The 19,315-nt window shown below is 55.3% G+C and overlaps 2 protein-coding genes across 4 annotated transcripts in view; one reads left to right on the plus strand and one right to left on the minus strand.

Annotated features, from left to right (window-relative positions):
* UNC5A (unc-5 netrin receptor A) overlaps positions 1-19,315 on the plus strand; it is a 74,870-nt gene extending 55,555 nt beyond the window's left edge. For 2 of the 3 annotated variants that reach the window (XM_032403784.1, XM_032403787.1), the window contains 7 exons: positions 1,320-1,407; positions 1,656-1,824; positions 1,967-2,200; positions 2,354-2,503; positions 2,584-2,748; positions 3,423-3,601; positions 3,841-4,981. In XM_032403784.1, the coding sequence (XP_032259675.1) occupies positions 1,320-1,407; positions 1,656-1,824; positions 1,967-2,200; positions 2,354-2,503; positions 2,584-2,748; positions 3,423-3,601; positions 3,841-4,006 (1,151 nt within the window). In that variant the 3' untranslated portion in view covers positions 4,007-4,981. Of the gene's footprint in view, positions 1-1,319; positions 1,408-1,655; positions 1,825-1,966; positions 2,201-2,353; positions 2,504-2,583; positions 2,749-3,422; positions 3,602-3,840; positions 4,982-18,265 lie in introns of those variants that run through there. The other variant, XM_032403786.1, reaches the window with a different exon arrangement.
* Positions 5,093-18,239, minus strand: HK3 (hexokinase 3). The gene is made up of 18 exons (XM_032403783.1): positions 17,882-18,239; positions 14,895-15,057; positions 14,535-14,689; positions 14,329-14,448; positions 14,143-14,238; positions 13,211-13,310; positions 12,945-13,128; positions 12,331-12,486; positions 11,946-12,179; positions 11,276-11,571; positions 11,043-11,182; positions 10,844-10,963; positions 8,125-8,220; positions 7,837-7,936; positions 6,046-6,229; positions 5,799-5,954; positions 5,396-5,629; positions 5,093-5,308 (listed from the first exon to the last, which is right to left on the minus strand). Exons 1-18 carry the CDS (start codon positions 17,975-17,977, stop codon positions 5,164-5,166), a joined length of 2,775 nt encoding a protein of 924 aa, XP_032259674.1. The 5' UTR covers positions 17,978-18,239; the 3' UTR covers positions 5,093-5,163.

Below are 19,315 nucleotides of genomic sequence, written 5' to 3' on the forward strand. Positions count from 1 at the left end.
TGGATGATGAGGTGAGATGGTCCGTGTCAAGCTCTTAGAAAGGGGCAGACGCACAGTGGGCACTCAGAGACCATCAGCCTTTTGGGCCCCCTGGGGCAGGAGGGCTGCCCCCCCCCCCGCCCCACTCTCCCCCAGCACCCTTTGCTACCATCCACTTGTCTTTCTGCCCACCGGGCTGAGTGCCTCAGGAGAGCAGGGCCCCTGGCTTCTCCTCACTGCCCTGAGTGCTGGACATGAGCATCCACTGCAAGTACGGCTCCACCACGGAGAGCGCTCACACACGGGTGTCTGCAGCCAGCTCCGGGAGGCAGCACCGAGCTGCTGGTGCGTCAGTATGCCGTCAGCGGCTTCCCTCTGCGGGCTTCGGTTTCGGGCCACTGGTGATATTCCCACCAGCCCACCTCAGAGTTCACTCTGGAGCATAAATGTAAGCTTTTGGACTTGGTGGGATAAAGTCATAGAATTCCTTCCCCTCCCCAGTCATGTGCCTCTGAGGTCCCTCCTGATGTAGGCGCCCCTGTCCTAAAAGAGCAGCAAGGTGGAGCAGGACCACTCCTTGCCGTCCCCAGAGGGGCTCTGCAGCCCCTGTCCCACTGCCTCTCCCTGGAACCACTCCTCACTGAGCAGTCACTTCTGATGCTGCCCTGCAAGACGCTGGGACAGAGCCGAATCCGCCAGACAAGAGGACATGTGTGCAATGGCTCCCAAACCAGGGAGGGCCACCAAAGCCAGCAAGGTTGTTAAAGGCCAGCCCTACTTGCAGGGGCCACTACCAAACGAGGAGCCAAGTCATGGCGGCTGAGAATGGCTATCCCCAAAGATGGCCAGGGCCGATGGGGAGGAGGAAAGCTTGAGCAGAGCAGGAGGGCAGGGCACCCCGGCAGAGGTGTGCTCAAGAGAGGGGCTGAGGAAGCTACTGGAAAGGCAGTTGGGGCCAGAGGTGAAGGGCCTTAAATGCCAGGCCAGGGGGCTGGACCTTATGCTGGAGGCAGGGAAGGTTTGAAGCAGGGAGTGCCCTGGCCCCACCCAGTGCCTTTTGGGTGATAGGTCAGGTAGGTACAGCATACCTAGCACCTTTTGTTCCAGAGTTTTCTATGCCGAGGCTAACTAGGCATGCTTTTCCCACGTGGCTTCCCTTAGCCTCTCTTGGGGTCACTAGTACTCCATTTCATGTGGGTAGATGGACAGCCTGGCAGTCCCTATGGCACCTCTGTCCCCTAGTCCAGGCTGGCACTGCTCAGTCCTCAGAGGGCGGCTCCTGGGTGTTTGGTGTCTTTGCAGCCCTGGTAAACCCCAGCCCTCCTCCCACTTTGTCACAGGGATCAGCCTCCTCATCCCCCCAGATGCCATACCCCGAGGAAAGATCTACGAGATCTACCTCACGCTGCACAAGCCAGAGGACGTGAGGTGTGGGCGCGGGCCCTGTTGCTGGGGCTGGGCGGGTCCTGCCCTCTGCCTTCAGTCACCATGACACCCCCTACCCATCCACTGTCAGACTTGGTCTGGCCTAGCCCTAAGGAGGGCAGGGAAGAACTGTCCATAAGCTGCACCCAGCCCTGAGGCCCCAACCCTCGGGTGCCACTGCCCTGCCCCAGCCCACTCCCAGGACAGCCCACTGACGCCTTTCCCTCCCCACCCATATTTCCCCACTTGAGGTTGCCCCTAGCCGGCTGTCAGACCCTGCTGAGTCCCATCGTTAGCTGCGGGCCCCCTGGAGTCCTGCTCACCCGGCCGGTCATCCTCGTCATGGACCACTGTGGGGAGCCCTGCCCGGAGAGCTGGAGCCTGCGCCTCAAAAAGCAGTCGTGTGAGGGCAGCTGGGAGGTGAGCAGGAACGGCCCTGAGCCCACCCACCTGAGCACAGAGGGGTTCCGAGTGGAGCCGGGGCTTCCCACCTGGCCCCGGAGCCGCCCCGTCCCCAGGCTGGCCGCTCCTCAGAGCTGACCCATCAGGCCGTTGCCCGCAGGATGTGCTGCACCTGGGCGAGGAGGCCCCGTCCCACCTGTACTACTGCCAGCTAGAGGCCGGCGCCTGCTATGTCTTCACCGAGCAGCTGGGCCGCTTTGCCCTGGTGGGAGAAGCCCTCAGCGTGACCGCAACCAAGCGCCTCAAGCTGCTTCTGTTTGCCCCCGTGGCCTGCACCTCCCTCGAGTACAACATCCGAGTCTACTGCCTACACGACACCCACGACGCACTCAAGGTACCGCTGCGCCCCCCCCCCCGCCCCCGCCACGGGGAGGCCACACCACCACTGGCACTGAGGGCTGCCCACCCCTGTCCCTCTGGGAGGGGGCGGCCGTGGGGCAGGGTGCTGCAGGCCCAGGCTCAGCTGCCCACCCGGGCTGCGCTGCAGGAAGTGGTACAGCTGGAGAAGCAGCTGGGGGGACAGCTGATCCAGGAGCCTCGGGTCCTGCACTTCAAGGACAGCTACCACAACCTGCGCTTGTCCATCCACGATGTGCCCAGCTCCCTGTGGAAGAGCAAGCTCCTCGTCAGCTACCAGGTGAGGGCGCTCAGGGTGCCTGGAGTGGGCACAGCCAGGGCGGGCACACCTGACGCAGCCTCTCTGGCCGCCCCCCCCAGGAGATCCCCTTTTACCATATCTGGAATGGCACGCAGCAGTACCTGCACTGCACCTTCACCTTGGAGCGCGTCAGCCCCAGCACCAGTGACCTGGCCTGCAAGGTGTGGGTGTGGCAGGTGGAAGGCGATGGGCAGAGCTTCAGTATCAACTTCAACATCACCAAGGTGGGCAGAAGGGCTCATCAGCACTGCAGAAATGTGCCTCCGCCCTACCCAACACACTCTGGGCCTCTCCTGCCACCAAGCCCACCTCCTCCTAGAAACTGCTTAGCAGCTTCCTCCAAGTGTCCGGGGAGAGAGGTGCAGATGCAAACAGACAGATGCAGACAGATGCAATCGCAATCTGACTTGGGGTGGAGATTGAAGAGGATGTGGGAGCAGCAGGTGGGAGAGACAGAGCCTGGGGCCCCTGGGGTTTCTAGGAGGAGGAACTTTGCACAATGCCTCGAAGGCTGAGTAAGAGACAGACAGTAATGAGGGAAAGGGGGCTTCTGGCAGTGGGAACTGAGTGGGGAGGACAAAGAGGAGCACAATGAGTTCTGAGTGGTCAGTAGGGGCGACTTGGGGAGGGGTGATCGCGAGAGAGGAGGAGAATGAGGCTAGCCTGCTCCTCTGCTCACTGGCTGTGTGACTCTGGGCAGGCCACCATACCTCTAAGCCTTGAGACCTTCTAAGCTCTAGTGAACAGGGCTCTGGCATACCAGGGGTACCCAGGAAGTAGTGCCCATGCTGCCCCCATGCTCTGAGGTGGTTTGGGTGCTCCTCCAGCAGGAGGCGGCAGTGGACCTGGGCCATAAAAGTACTAACAGGCACTTCCCCTCCCCCCCCCCACCCCCCAGGACACAAGATTTGCCGAGCTGCTAGCTCTGGAGAGTGAAGGGGGGGTCCCAGCCCTAGTGGGCCCCAGTGCCTTCAAGATCCCCTTCCTCATTCGGCAGAAGATCATTACCAGCCTCGACCCGCCCTGTAGCCGGGGTGCCGACTGGCGGACTCTGGCCCAGAAACTCCACCTGGACAGGTGGGTGGGAGATGGGCAGGGAGGGGCTGCAAAGGCCTGCTGCAGTCCGTCCCAGTGGGGGAGGATGGGTGGGGTGGATAGGAAGCTCGATGGGGCTTGCACCCCACCCACCAGCAGCCAGGGTGTCCAGTGCACTTGGCCAAGGGGAGGTCCTGCCCTTGGGTGCGCTAAGAGGCAGAAGGGTGCAGCCTGGGGTGAGGCAGGGCTGCTGACTGGCTCCTGTCCCCTCCCTTCCACAGCCATCTCAGCTTCTTTGCCTCCAAGCCCAGCCCCACAGCCATGATCCTCAACCTGTGGGAGGCGCGGCACTTCCCCAATGGCAACCTCAGCCAGCTGGCTGCAGCAGTAGCCGGACTGGGCCAGCCAGACGCTGGCCTCTTCACGGTGTCAGAGGCGGAGTGCTGAGGCCGGCCAGGCCTACAACGCCTACACTCTCACCAGCTTTGGCACCCGCCAGGGACGGGCAGAAGCCAGATGGGGCCCTTCCTGCACACTCAGGGGGAGCTGTGTGGACAGGCCCCCTCCTGGCACACACTGTCCCTTGACACTGGCCCTTCAGACCCTGCCCACACTTCTGCCCCTCCGAGGCCTGCCTGGCAAGGCTGGCACTGCCACCTGCTCTGACCCTGCCCCAGCCTCTGGGGCCCTGGGTGGACAGTGCCTAGAGCCCAAGCCAGGCCCAGCCCATCTGTGTGTGTGTATGTGCGTGTGATGCTACCTCTCCTCCTGCCCCTGGCCAGGAGGCCGCATGCACACGGGCATGCACGCACACGCTGGGCTCGGGACATGGCGCCCGGAGCTCCTGCCCGAGCTGGACCTTATGCAAACATTTCTGTGCCTGCCAGGTAGGGGCACATCTGAGGGGCCTGGCTGAACAAGGGGTGGCCCCTGGATTCAGGCACACGACCACCACACGGGCACGTGCCCATGCATGTCTCGTGTGCTCATCTCACAAACTACCCCCCACACCCACCACACACACACACACACACACACACACACACATCTCATGCTGGACACCTGGAGGCCACTCACGTCTCTCACACCCAGTGTCAGTCCACATCTGCCTCTCACATGCTGCCCTTCTCCCACCCACCCAGGGACACCCAACGGCTCCTCCCTGATCCTCCCCCTGCCCCCATCCTGGAGGAGCCCTGCCCAACAGGGCATGTGAATATGCAATGGGAGTCCCGGGCTGGACAATGGCAAGTGTGCGTGCCGTGGTGTGCCCGTTCCTGGGGCTGGCCGGTTCCCCCACGCGGGGCCTGTTGTGTGAAGCTCGTGCCCTGACTCTGTCTTAAGTGCATTCGCGCACTTACACTTGGCCTTATGTACACAGCCTTGCCCGGCCGCCGGGGCGCGTAGGGATTTTAGCGGACGTGAATGTAAATAAATTATATATATATATTGCTAACTTGAGTGCTACTTCTCTCTGGGAAAGCCAGAGGTCAAGGCTGGTGGCCACAGAAGGGCCACACTTGGGCTATTCTGGGAGTCGTGCATGGCTGGGGACAGGTGGGGCCTGGGCCCTGGTTCAGCAAGGGTAGTTCCTGGAGACTTCTTCAAACATGGGCCATCTGGGCAAGGCGGCAGGCAACCGCAGTGACCAGGGCTGCACCTTTGCCGGACCCATCTTCCGACTGCAGGAAGGTGACCACACAGCGAGGGGCCAGCTCCCTCACTGTGGCTGCCACCAGGCCAGAGAAGCTGTGGGGAGGGGGCGCTGAGGTGAGCCCAGGCCAGCCAGATCCCACCGGGCCATTCCTCCCTGCCCATCCCAGCACCCAGACTCACTGGGGATGCAGCTTGTAGAGGGTCCCATCCACCCCTACGGACACAGTCAGCTCTTCTAGGCCCCGGTTCTCACGGATCTTCTCCACCACAGCAGCCACACCCGCCCCGCAGAGCTGAGCAGCCCGCTGGGACACAGCCTGGCACACCTCCAGGACCATCAGGGTGTCATCTGAGGTCAGGGACAACCCCAGATCCTCCAGGATGGTTCGGACCTGCCTCAGAGCCAGGCTATCACTGGGAACAGGAAGGAATAGAGCACAGAGAGCCAGGGTCCTGCATTAGCTTTCCCACCCCATGAGCTCTCCATCCTCCAGAATGGGCCTCCCACCAACCAGCATTTTACCCAAAGTGAATAGATAGATTCTTTTGGGAGGTGGAAGGAGGCAATATAGGCCTTAGGCACCTTTCAATCTCAGAGAGAAACTTGGTCTTGAAGATGTCCCTGGTCTGAAGGCGCTGGGTCTGCTGGCCCCGGAAGAGAACTCCAAGGCTGGTCAAATGCAAGAGAATGTGGCGGACGATCTCCCCCAGGTACATGCCACTGATCATCTTCTCAAAGCTGCGTGAAAGCACAAAGATCAGGAGACCCTACCTGCTACCCTAACCAGTGCCAGCCACCACCAGCTGCCCCTGCCCAGACCCACCCATACCTCTGCTTGCCAGGGTTGATGGATGCCTGGTCCACATTTGCATCAAAGCAGGTTCTAAGCAAGTCCAGAGAGCCATCATCCCCAAAGGCACCCCACTCCATATTGATGCACATGTGGCCTGAGTCCCCAGGCACAGCTGCCACATTCTGAAGCTCCTCCATGTAGCAGGCATTGGTGCCGGTTCCTGCAGAGGTGGAAATCATTCACTGACATAGATAAGTGCCCTTCTGTGCCCTTCCCAAACTGAGATGGCAAAATTGGGGCTCATTTCTTACCTCTCCGTTTCCCCACACTCACAACCTGTCCTATGTCCTGGCCTGCCTTCCTTCCTGACACTCCTTCTGCAGACCCTGGCAGCATCAGCCCGTCTGGGCCTCCACTGCTTTCCCTACCAGCACCAGCATCATTGTATCTTCCATGCTCTGCCAGAGCACCCCTGGCAGATGTGTGAGAGCTCCCCCGCTGTCTGCAGTGGAGAGGCCCAAGCTCCCTGGACTAGCCTTCCAGATCTTTAGTCAAACTAGCAGGTTCTGGGCCAGGAGCTGGGGACATAGACAGGAATCAGACATGAGGAGCCCCACAGTGGCCAGGGAGTGGGCAATAAGCATCTAACTCTGATATTGCCTGTATGTACCCACATAGAAGTGCAAAAAAGAACATCATGGGAGCCTTGAGCACAGCTGAGTCTTCCCACCTAGAGGGTCAGGAAAAGCTACAGAGAGGAAATGATGTTTGGATTTGACTTTGAAGCCAGGAAGCACAGAAAGAAAGGCATTCTAGGCAGAAAGCACATTCTGGGTAAAGAATGGTGCTTCCTCTCCCCAACACATGGTCAGCTCTAGGCAGATGGTCTCCTTGTCAGCCCCACCTGGATTTCCTCTGACTAGTTTATTCATAAAGCCATCTAGGCATACCTCTCCTGAGCACCTCCCCACTCTAGGCTCTATGTTCAAGAAGCTCCCAGTTTCAAAAGGAGGCTATCACTTACTTCCTGCCCTAGGAGACTGATGCCCAAAGGCCTATGGGAGTCCTCCTCCCCCACCCAGACACTCTTTTCAAGTCCCACTCATGTTAGGACCACTTCCTTTCTGATCTTGGCCTTGTCACTCTGTTATGTAGAGTCAGATTCAGCTCTCTCTGACTGCCACATGCTGTCCTGGGCCTAATCCCCACCAAATGGTGGGTTTTGAGAAGATAGGTATTTCCCCCATCTTTATGTATAGTCTTCCTGCCCCTTCATCCAGCCCCTATCTGGCCAGAGGAGAAACGCTTAATAAAGACTTCAGAACTTGGGCTACCTAAAGGACCCTCACAGCTCATTCTCTGTCCTCCACCACCAGCCTCTACCCAGTTCCAAGCACTGAGTGTGTACCATGGGCCAAGCACTGTGCCATGCTTTGTTTCCTCTCCTCTCACCCTCACCACCCTTGAGATAGGCATTACTATTATCTCTGTCTTAGAAGGAAACTGAGGCTCTGGTGATTTGGCCAAGGTCATACAGATGGAAGTGGCAGAGCTAGTATTTCCACCCAAATCTGTATGACTCCAAAGCTCAGATTCATTAACAGAAGGGCAAACTGAGGCTCAGAAAGCTTAAATGACTATGAATCAGTAGCTGAGCTGAACAAAGTTCAGACACCCAGCCCAAATGAGTGTTGCAGGGCCTAGCTGAGTCAGGCGGGAATGGTGCCACATCCCCAAGGCCAGATGAACGTCCAACCTGAGGAATCAACAGGAGGCAATGAATTAACATCAGGCAGTAGGAACACAAAAGAGCAGGGCCCTCCTCACCAACAATGAGGCCGACCTCGCAACGGGGATCCTCATAGCCACAGGACATCATGGTCCCCACCGTGTCATTGACAATGGCAACCACATTCAGCTCCACTGCCTACACACAAAAGGATGCTGCTAGTTGCTGGGCAACACGGTTGTCACGGCAACCAGTGCAGGACCCAGAGGTCTCTACTGCAGAGAGCCACCCACTCCACCCTCCCCCCAGGTCAGGAAGCAGGAGATCCTTTGCTCCCTTCAAGTCCTGCCACAGCCCCAAAGCACCCCTGAAGGCAGACTCTTCACCTGTCTTCGCCCGATGGCTTCCCGCAACAGACACACAATGTCTTGGCCCTCACAGTCTGATGCATTGAAACCCTTTGTCCAGTTTAGGAGGATGCCCTGGGGGGACAAAGGTGGGGCAGGAAGATGAAGGCCCCTTGGAATCTCACTCTCCCTCCCAAAGCCTGTATCCCATCAGAAGCATATGATATCCCCCCTCACCAAGCAGGATTCCATGCCTACTCTGCCACATGGTTGAGGGCCTTGCCCTCTGCCCCCTCCTAACTCCCCAGGAGCCTTCCAGTGTAAAGAAACCTATTAATAACCATCCAACCTGTGTCTTCTATTATTAGTGCCAGAATGCTCAGATGGTCTGAGAGTCTGGGTGTTTTAAGACGGTTGCCCAGAAGGAATGGCCCTTCATAATTGGGTTAGGAATGAACAGAGCTGGTAAAATGAGTGCTGTGTATGAGAAGGGGGAGGACAGAGAAGACTCAGAGGTCCAAATGACAGAAAATTCTGCTCTTTTAGAAAGAACTAGCAAGAGTCACTTGAGAGGAAGGAAACTGAGGAATTAGGGACAGAGCCGTGTCAATAGGAGATTCACTTGTGTGTTCCAGATATGAGTGAAGGACAAAAGGAAAAGCCAGGACCCAGAACACCTAGGCAGGATGGGAGGAGACAAGACAGATAAGCCTTTATTGTGAGAAACTGACCTTAAATTGTGAAGTTAGTGATGGGCTTGACAGTCTAGGACTATTTTTTCTAAGTGTGCTTCCTCTGAGGGAGCGGGCAGGGGAAGTTATTCTCCTGCTGTTAGAAAATGACAGCTCTGCCCAAAGTAGGAGCCTGCAGAGCAGGTGTGAAAATTTTGGGGGGGGGCGCCTTGGTGGCTCAGTCAGTTGAGTGTCCAACTCTTGACTTCATCTCAGGTCATGATCTCAGGGTAGTGGGATCCCTGGTCTTGGCTCCATGCTCAGCGGGGAGTCTGCTTGAGATTCTCTCTTTCCCTGTTCCTCTGCCCCTCCCCCCTGCACTCTCTCTAGAATAAACAAATCTTTAAAAAAAAAAAAAAAGAGGAAAATCTTTGGGGCAGAAGATTTTAGAGATATGAACTGACGCTTCCCCCAACAATATTTCCTTTTATCCCTTTTCCTATGTAACCACAGCCAGAGTGCTCAATGCTCTTCGTCTCAAACACAGAAACCAGAGAGTGCAAGGGCAATTGAGAAGGGGGGCTAATGTGGGGGAACCCAGATCATAAGTAGCAGCCATATTTCCCTGCTTCCAGACAAAAGAAAGACCCCTGGTCTGGGGAAGGGGAGCTGGGGGAACCTAAGAGCCAGGTTTTGGAGTTTCCTGAGAAAGGGGTCCTATGCCTCTACCTGGGCCATGCTCCTGTGGGAAGGTTAGAGACAGAAGAGATTTGAGTGATCTGACTAGCAGAGTAGGTCTCTGTCCTCCTTCCCCATGGAGGGGAAGGTGAGTTGTCAAGGGAGGTGTCAAAAACCAAGAGAGTAAGCAGAGTCCACACAGCTGGGGCCTGGACATCTCCTGGCTTCCCTGAGTGTCTGCCCATACACAGCAAAGGATGCTGTGCAGCTGAAAGGGGCCCCCTGCCTGGGGAAAGAAGTCCCCAAATTGATTAAGTTATCACACACCCCCAAAAGAACGTGGGCTCAACACAGAAATTAAGCTCAGTTCTAGAAAATGAATAGGACCGCGTTTCTTCTTGCACACCTGATTTTGCATACTGAGTCCCACCTGCTTCTCACACCTTACAAGGAATAATCAAATAGTGCCGGCATGCTTAGTCTAGAGTGGAGCAGACCAGCAGAGGGACACTGCTGAATGCTTGATTCCAAAGGGCCACTGTGTAAAAGAAAGCCAAGTACAGAAGCATGTGTCTGAGAGAGGTCAGAGCTGAAGCAGAGCTGAAAACTGCACAAACGCTGGGTGGAATAGAGAAGGCAGAGCTTTTCAGGAAGAGCACAGTGGACAACTTGAGGGGCAGCAAGCTCCTCCTCACAAGAGGCTTTTTGGCAGAAGTTGGGGGTGTTGAGGAGGAGACTCCTGGGAGCTTGGACCAGAGTATGGGAGGAGCCATCTCCATGACAGGCCTCAGGTGTGTGCACTGTCGCAGGATATGCAGAGCTATATGCTTAGGGGGCGCTGCGTCTACATCTGTGCCTGCTGCTCTGCCTTTCCAGTCAGGCGCCCAACACCAAGCCAGGCCTGAGAGGGACACAGCAAGTTCGGGAAGCTGACATAGGGCAAAGAAACTGGGCAACCGTAAGCCCTTTTGAGAAATAGGGACTAATGCTGTTCCCCGCAGGTCCCCTAGATCAGTACACCAGGGCTTCGTGGTGTACTGTGAAGTGGACAGTCAATGTGTTCCTTCATCAGCCCTGATCTGGACCTACACTGCTCCCAAGTGCCCAGACCTAACCTGGCTCCACTTTCCTGCCCATTGGCAGCCCTCAGGGGAATCCATAATCTTTTCCATCCCAGGCCTCTTTACAGCCCTGGATTCCAGGCCACTTTACCACACCCCTTCCACCTGCACACACCACGTCCAGTGAAACCGAGGCTAGGTGCTGGCTCAGCCCAGCAGTGCTTCTGCCCACCCCCATCCCCGGCCCAGGATACTTGAAGCCCTCTCCCCAGCCTCCTGCCCATTCCCTGAAGGGTATGAGGGTGGAAAGCCCTTGGGGATGGTTTCTCCTGGCCCTCCCTCCCTCACCTGGTCGAGGCCAAGCTGCCTACATGGGAAGGAGAAGGTGAAACCCAGCGGGAGGCTCTGCCCACTCAGGCCCTGCTTCTGCTGGAAGTCCACAATGCAGTCCACGATGTGGTCGAAGAGCTGAGGTGTAGGGCAAGTCAGGGGGTGGCCCGGCCCTGGTCCTTCCCCGCCCCTGACGTCAGGTCCAAGCTCTGGGTACCTGCTGTCCAGAGCCTTGGGCCACATACTCCGGGATGGAGTAGACCTGGCTGGTGATCTTCACACCTCCTGCTGTCACACGCACCAAGAGGACCCGGAAATTGGTGCCCCCCAGGTCCAGGGCCAGGAAGTCCCCACGCTCTGTGGGACAGAGATCCTCAGTGTCAGGACAAAGCACATTCTGTGACCTCCAGGAACCCATATCCCAGCCCCACACTCAGGCCAGGTCCTCACCAGTGCCATCAGGTGTGGCCCGGACATAAGTGGGCAGCATGCGGAGGGATGAGGCCTCCCCTCGGAGCCCCTTGACCATGGCCTCCCGCATCTGTGCCCGCACCGCTGCCAGCTGCTCATGGTCCAGCCGGAAAGGCGCCAGGGTCTCTTCCAGCAGGTGGCGGTGAGCAGCCAGGCGGGCGGCCACAGCCGTCACCATTGCCACTCCCCGGCCACCCCCATCCACAGAGGGAATGAAGGAGACATCACATTCGGGGGCCAGGAGCATCACGGTCTCCTGCAGGATGCTGAGGAAACTACACAGACACAAGGCAGGCATACCTGGCTTGAACCTGAGCCTGAATGAACCCCAGGGCTTGCTGAAGCCCTGGGCCCCATCACTTCAAATCCCTTCAGTTCTAAATCCAGCTGTACACCAACCTTATGCCCAGTGTCTCTAGTGCTGCCAGTGCCCCCAGAGTCCCCCTGCCTTACACACCCAAAGAGAAGCATCTTTTCTCTCTTCTGACTTCTTCTGGCCTCCCTTAGTCCCCATCTGACCTTACCCTGCTTGGGTGCCACTCTTGGCCACTGCCTTGCACACATGGTACCAGAGTGCCCTCTGGGTCTTTATGGAAAACCCACATGTTCCTGCTACCTGCTCACATGGGACTGCGTGTATCTGCAGTACCTGGGGTGTCGCTCGAACACTCGGCCTCCGGTGGCCACAGCGATCTGAAGCACCTGCTGCTCCCGGCTGTGCTGGAGGCGGGCAAGAACAGCCGCCAGGGCGGCAGCACAGAGCCGGGCAGCCCGAGTGAACACGGCTGCACACACGTACTGCACCAGCTCAGCGTCCGAGGCCCCCACGCTCAGGCCCAAGTCCCGCAGGATAGCATGCACACGGGCTGCCCCAGCCAACGGGCTGGAGAAACACAGGGTACTGCTTTGGGACTCAAGTAGCCCCAAAGCTCCCTGCCCTCCCCCAGCCCCATGGCTACCTGGGGGACAGAGCATCCTCCCCTCTCCCAAGCCAAGAAGCCCCTTGTTTAAGCCCACGGGCTTTCTCTACTTACTCCTTCATCTCAGCCACATGCTCCAGGAGGATGCTGCCACGGCTCAGCAGGGCAGGGGAGGTGCAGCCACCAAAGAGGACCCCTCGCTGGGCCAGGTGAGCCAACACAAGCCTCACCAGCTCACCCAGGTACAAGCCCCCAATCATCTTCTCAAACCTACAGGTAAGAAGGGTGGCTGGACAGAGCTTTCCTTAAGCCCTTAGCCCACCTGGCCCCACCTCCAAGGGCCCCAAAAGAAGGATCATTTTCTTTGGGGTTCCCCAGACCGGAGGTTCCAGAAGCAATGGCTTCCCAGGAGACAGATGGGTGTTTATCCAGACCCTGCTGCCCCCTCTGGCTTAGGTTAGGTTCAGAGGGGCTCCTGGAGGACAGGGAATACTTTGCTACCCTTAATCCCCAGTACCTGTCAGGAATAAGAGAGGGCTATGGGTTGAAAATTCTGGGTTCTAGAATCTTGAGCCCTTCCTTCTTTGAGCCTGGCCAGGGCCCCCCAAGATGCAACCTGGAAACCCTATGAGCAAGCAATAGGGAGGGGCCTAAGGGCCTGAGTTCAGGGACAGCAGCGAGGAAGGGAGCAGAAGAGTGATAGGCCATAGAGCAGAAGGTCAGGCCACCTCTGGGCACCAGGATTCAGGGACTCTCTGTCCAAGGCATGGTCAAAGGTGGTCAGCACTGGTCCCAGGACCCCATCATCACTGAAGGAGCCCCACTCAACGCTGATGCAGACGCGGCCCCGGTCCTCATCCAGCACTGCCACATGCCTTGCCTCCTCCATGTAACATGCATTGGTGCCAGTGTCTGGCAGGGATGAATCCATCAGGACCTGCCCATCAGGTAGCTGTAACCCCCCACCCATCATCACAAATTACCCATGGCTCACCTACAACAAGCCCGACCTCACACGGCCCAACCCCTGGCTCGCAGCCCATCATGGTGCCCACTGTGTCATTCACCACGGCAACCACATCGATGCTGTAGGCCTGGACAATGGAGAGGGCAGAGGTCATGGCTGACCTAAGTGGGCAGTGTGGGGGATGGGCAAGGCTGGGCCCTGGCTTTGATGGAGGTGCTCAGAGTCCATGAAACACAATGTGTGTTCATGCCCACACATATACTCTAGGTCCTCCCCCACTGTAGAGAATTTTCCTCCCATCCCACACTCCCCCTTGTCTCTTCCACCCCCTACTCAGGCCCTGGGGCTCTCAAAGGCTCCCAAACTCAGTCATCAACTCCAGAACACCAGTGCTTCCCGCAGGACCAAGATGATTGTGAGTAAGCACGACACCTTGAAGACTGCACTGTAGGTACCTGGCTTTCTAAGCCCTGACTTCCATCCACTAGCATCACTGCCGTTAGTCCAGATGGATCCAGATCCACCTTTCTTTGGCATCCAAGTGTTTGCATATACCTTTCTCTGAAAACAGACCTTCCACCCCAGCCCCAGCTTATGCCCTGGCAAACTCCTCCTTCAAGCCCCTGCCCAAGCCCTGGTGTGCCCTTCCCAGTGCTACCAGAGTCACTGGAACCACCTCCTTGACAGGGACAATCCTTTGTCGGAATGCTTTCCCACTAGACTGTGAGGTCTTTGAAGACAGGGTCAAGTCTTTTCATCTTTGTTTTGCCCTATGATCCTGAAAATTTATTTGACCTTTCTTAGCCTCAGTCTCCTTACATATGAAATGGGAATGGTAGCAACATTTACCCCAGGGTTAAACTGGATAAAGGATATACATAGAAAAGGAAAGCAGGCCTTCCCAGAAGCACAGGCCCAGCCACACAGGCAGCCCTCCCATTGCCCCTGCCTCCACTCACCCCCTGCCTCTTGATGGCATCTCGCAGCAACTGGACCACATCGTGGCCTTCCACACCACTGCACCTAAAACCTTTGGTCCAGGAAATAAGGGTGCTCTGGGGGCAGAAAAGTTGGGTCATTCCTCCAACAGCCTTCATGGGGCTGCAACTCCTCCACCTACTGTCCCCGTGCCCACTTTGCCTCACCCTGTCCAGGCCCGTCTGGTGACAAGGGAAGGAGAAGTTGAACCCAAGCTGCAGACGCTCTTTGTCCATGGGGAGTGCATCCAGGAACTCAGACAGACAGTGGGCAGCAAAGTCAAAGAGCTGTGGGACAAGTTGGGGGCTCAGCTCTGCCCACCAGAGCCCCAGCCACCCAGCCAGTTCCCAGAGACTCGGCAATGAGCTCTTACCTGCTGACCGGGACCCAGCATCACCTCTGGGGGGATCACAAACTCCTGGCTCCGGGGCTCCATCCTATGTCCCTCAATACCCAACAGGGTCACCCACAGAACACGCAGTGAGGCCCCTGTGGCCCCCAGCTCCAGCACCACAAAATTCCCTTGCTCTGGGGCAAACAGGACACAGAAAAGCATGCAGCTGGTGAGACCAAGCCCTCTGCCTCCCAGAAATACCCCCAAGGACTTCAAAGTCTCATTAAGGGAGCTCAGAGTTGGGAACCTTATTGGGAAGAGGGATAAGGAACTTCTCCCTCCCCCAGATCAGAATTCTCTCCCCAGGCCTAGGCACCCATTTTGGTCTATGCCACCCACCAGTGCCATGTGGGGTGGACCCCACATATGTGGGCAGCATCTGGACAGCAGGGGCAGGGCTGGCCTGTCCCCCCAGTGCCTGCTCCATAGAGCCCAGGAGGCTGGCTTGGATCTGCCGCAGCTGTGTCTCCGTCACCTTGAATTGCTGTAGACACTCCAACACCTGGAGAGAAACAGGCTAATATCTGGGCAGGAGCCCCATTGCCTACCCAAGTTCTCTGACTCCAACCAGGACTGCCCTGCCCAGCTTGCTCCTCCCTTTACCAGTCCAGACCAGCACCTCCCTTAGCTTTCCCAGGGGCTGACTAGAGCCCTGCCTAAGCCCTCTCTGAGCCTTGCTGGTCTCCCCAGCACCTGCCCAGCCCCACTCCTCACCTCTTCACACACCTATGTTCTCTTGCTGCCCACAGCCCATACTTAGTTCCTGCCATCTCAGAAGGCTCCTTCCTGGAGGGGAGACCCACCCACCTCCTCCTCCTGCTCCATTCTCTGGCGGTTCCTTCTCAGATCCCTATGTCCCCTGCCCCTTCCATTGCTTGGAATTCAGGGTTTAGTGAGGCCTCTCCTGTCATACCACTGATTCACTCTGTCTCCCCAGTACCCAGAGGTGAGCTGCTCAGTGAGTTGTCTTTCACTGAATGAGCAAACAAATGAACAAATACGGGAATGAATTTCACGTTCAGGTGCTTCCCTCTTCCAATCCACTTGATCCTGGAGCCTAAGTAAGCTCAGCTTAGAAGAACTTGGAGGCCACACGGTGGAGGACAGTCCTGCCATCAGTCAGCCATCCTTCCCACAGACATTGAGTGAGCGCCAACTAGGGGCCCAACACTATTCCAAGCACTGTATGTTGCATAACCAGCTGAGTTCTGTTCTTGTGGAGCACAGATTTCAGCATAGAGGCAGAAAATAAGCAAATAAACATATAATATGGTTCTGATAGTAACAGTACCTTTTTTTTTTTTTTTTTTAAGGCTGGAATAGAAGTTTGAGAGTGACCAGGGGAGGAAAAGGTATTTTTGGATATTGGTCTGGAAAGTTTTCCCTGAGGAAGTGACCTAAATAAAGGAAGGGAACAAGCCATTTGAAGATCTGGGGAAGAGGATAAAGGGATTTTCCTCAGAGTGAGGGGATGGATTTGGGGGTAGCCTGGACCAGGGGTGAATCAGAGCGATGGGACAGGTAGGCAGGCAGAAAGCAGAGGATGGCACACCCAAGGTTCTTCTCCACCAGTAGCCCATTGTGGGGGAGCTAAGAGGAGCCCCAGTACTCCACCTCTATATGGAAACCTCCCCCAGATGACCCTCTGGCCTGTCCTTCAAAGAGATGGCAGCAGCCTCCCTGGGTTTGCTGGAGTCCCAACCTGTGACTCTAATTCTCCTGGCCTTAGCCTTTCCCAGGTCCTCACCGCCTGTCCCACAGGAATTCCATTCCTATGACCCACTACCCCACACTGGACCCATATCTGTAAAGTAACCAACCAGGTATCTGAATAAGGAGGCAGGGGGAGCCAGGTAGGAGAGGCTGTTCAGTGAGGGAGATGGGGGTGACTCAGTTCCACCTCTGCTTTAGGAAGAGAATGGAAAACAGATCCCTAAGGAGGCAAATGATCCTAACTGGAGTGCCAGATGTTCAGTTCCATGTTTACATTACAGGAGATGCTTCTAGCAGCCATGCACACTAGGAAGGGTTATTCCTATGTTATGTTACAAATGGGGAAACTGAGGCTCAGAGAGGAACAATCATCTGCATAACCCAAGCAGCTATTAAGGGACAGAGTGGGATTTGAACCCAGATCTGACTAAAGAAGTGTTTCCACATGAATGTGAAGCCTTATAAAAACTAGCAATTTCACCTGAAAAGAACCCAAAGCTGATGAAGGTTGCAGTGAAGAAACCCCATAAGATAAGAAAACTTACATCTGAGTCCTTGCCCTGACACTTTTCCTGGCTGTGTGGCCTTGGAATAGGGCTGAGAAAATAATAATACTCAGAAGGCCCTTGAGTCCCCAGGGGCCATGTCATTTCTCACTTCTGTGGCCCAGCCATGAGTTGCATACAAAGGAAATGTTTACAGCAGGGTCTGGGGAAGAGACTGGACAAGGGTGAAGTGGGAGCATGAAAAGCAGTGAGGGGTGATGCCCCCTACAGTTTGGACAATAAGTGAGGTCCAGCAGATGTCAGAACAAGCTGGACAACTAAAGAAACTGCAGGGAACAATTCAAGAACCCTTTCATGCATGCCTCCTCTGTACAGGTCCTTTATCACCATTAGCTCACTTAATCCTCCAGGGGGTAGAAGGATTAGACTTAATTTTCTTCTATTTTACTGATGAGGAAACAGACTAGGAGATATGAAATGACTTACACAAGTGTTTCCTGCTTAATGGTGTGATGTGCAAGCGTTTCTAAATCTTGGTCAAGATGACAGAAAAGAGAAACTCAGTCTGAGCTAACCTGAGGCATACAGACAATGCTGAAGAATAACCTCCAAGTAGAGTTCAGCACTGAAATCATCTCTGTGTGCCTGTTGCAGTGGCCATGTTGAAGGGAGGGAGATGTGCAGGAGTAACTAGAGAAATAGGGGAAGGAAGTGCCTTAAGAATATAGTCTTCTACCAGAAAACCCCAAGAGGGTCCTTTCTAGACTATGTCAACCCATTCAGGGCAGGGACAGCACCTGTGTGGCAAGGTGGCAAAAGTAATACCTTTGCTACTGAAATACCTCAGCTCAAGCTCCTGTCATGAATTAAAACTCAAATCGGTTCACCTCTCTAAGCCCCCTCTTCCTCAGCTGTAAATGAGAAGATAATCCCCACCTTGCTGTTGTGTGGAGCCACAAAGGAGATAGTTACTAGATCAGATCTGAAAGGTTGATAAACTAGAAAGGGCTGCATGGCTGTGAGCCCATGGCCCCATGGCATCTTCAACTGATCCTGCTCTTGATAGCCTTGAATAGGCATGAGTCAGAAACCCAGTGCTGAACTTACCAGCTCAGAGCTGTCTGAGGGGCAGGGCAAGCCCTCCTGGGAACAGCCAGGAGCTCCTTCCCTTTGCCGCAACCTTACTGACCCAATAGAGTCCATGTGGTTCCACAATGGAGGGTGGCCACCTATAGGAGAAAAGGGACAGCCCAGGTGAACCACATAGTCTACAGGCCCTCAGAGGCTGTGGCCCTTAACTTTCGTCCTTCAGAAGAGGACCAGGAAGAAAGCTGTACTCAGAGCTCAGAACCTCTGACCATCAATGATCCTTTAGTAATCAAGAAGAAGGCCCCTGTTTTCCAGAAGCACATATATTAACAGAGCACTGGGAAGGCTGATTTCTAATCCCAATGCCATTTATTCATTCTGTCATTCATTTACATTTACCAGTTCCTGATGCCTCCTGTGCCAGATGTTGGAGTACAAAGCAGATATCGGCCTTGTCCTGAGGGATCTCACAGCCTTACCAACAATCGCAGTATGGTTGACACGGGCAGTAACAGAGATGGACGTGCTACTGTGCTTGGGAGTTCAGTGATGTTCTAGAGGTTTGGAACAAAGGGTTCGAGGTAACAAGGAGCCAAAGACCTGCTGGAGAAGCAGGCAGGCTGGACTATGGATGGCCTTTATGCCAAGCTAAGGTGTACAAATTTCATCCTGAAGGGAGAAGTGGACAAGGATGGATCTGCACTTCAGAAAGGCGTTCCACCTGTGGCATAACTTCGGGCAGGTCATTTATGACTTCTTTGAATTTTAGTTTCTTCATCTGGGAGGAAATATCTACTTTCACAAGGTTATTGTAAGAATTAAATAAGACTTGAAAAATGCTTTGGGAAATTTAATGTGCATCATGAGATACCAGCTCATGGGTGGGTTTTGAAAGGTATAGTGATGCAGAATGGAAAGAGCCTTGTTCTCAGAGTCAAGGACCCAGCTGTCCACAAAGGAGCTAGCACCAGGTCTCCAATCTGGAGGCCTAATTTTCTTAATCTGCCAAATGGGGACCAACATATGTCAAAGAGCTGTGTGGGGCAAATGAAATGAGAGCAAAAGAACCTTGTGCAGAGTGTGCCTTCAGATTTATTTAGCTGAATCTGAATTGAGCCTCAATTTCCTCCTCTATAACAGAACAAAAATTCAGTGCTTGTGAAGATTAAAGGAGTTAATGGCTCTGACAGTCCTTTGCACACTGTAAAGAACTGTAGAAATGTCTGGTATTTTGCTAATTCAAGCTAGAGGTGGTATTGCTGTTCCAAGAAGTTCCCAAGGGTGCCTTCAGTGATTCAGGTGCTTTTCAGGGGTAAAGGAAAAAGGAAATGCAGTGAAGGCCCCTAAATGGGCAGAAAGCATTTGTCCACTGAATCAGTCTACCTCTCTCCCTGTAACAGCAAGACTTCAGGGAAGATACTTTCCCATCCCTGCAACTACTCCCCACCTTCC

Source organism: Phoca vitulina, unplaced genomic scaffold, assembly GCF_004348235.1.
Source record: "Phoca vitulina isolate PV1807 unplaced genomic scaffold, GSC_HSeal_1.0 scaffold6, whole genome shotgun sequence".
Classification (NCBI taxonomy): domain Eukaryota; kingdom Metazoa; phylum Chordata; class Mammalia; order Carnivora; family Phocidae; genus Phoca; species Phoca vitulina.

Bases quoted from the DNA above. Each gene is read 5' to 3' on its own strand.
- HK3 (XM_032403783.1), bottom strand. From the start codon at position 17,977: ATGGACTCTATTGGGTCAGTAAGGTTGCGGCAAAGGGAAGGAGCTCCT. The intron at 15,058-17,881 runs GTAAGTTCAGCA...GTTTCTCTCCAG, and splicing joins CCTCAGACAGCTCTGAGCTG to GTGTTGGAGTGTCTACAGCA. The intron at 13,311-14,142 runs GTGAGTGGAGGC...TCCATTGTCCAG, and splicing joins ATGCCATCAAGAGGCAGGGG to GCCTACAGCATCGATGTGGT.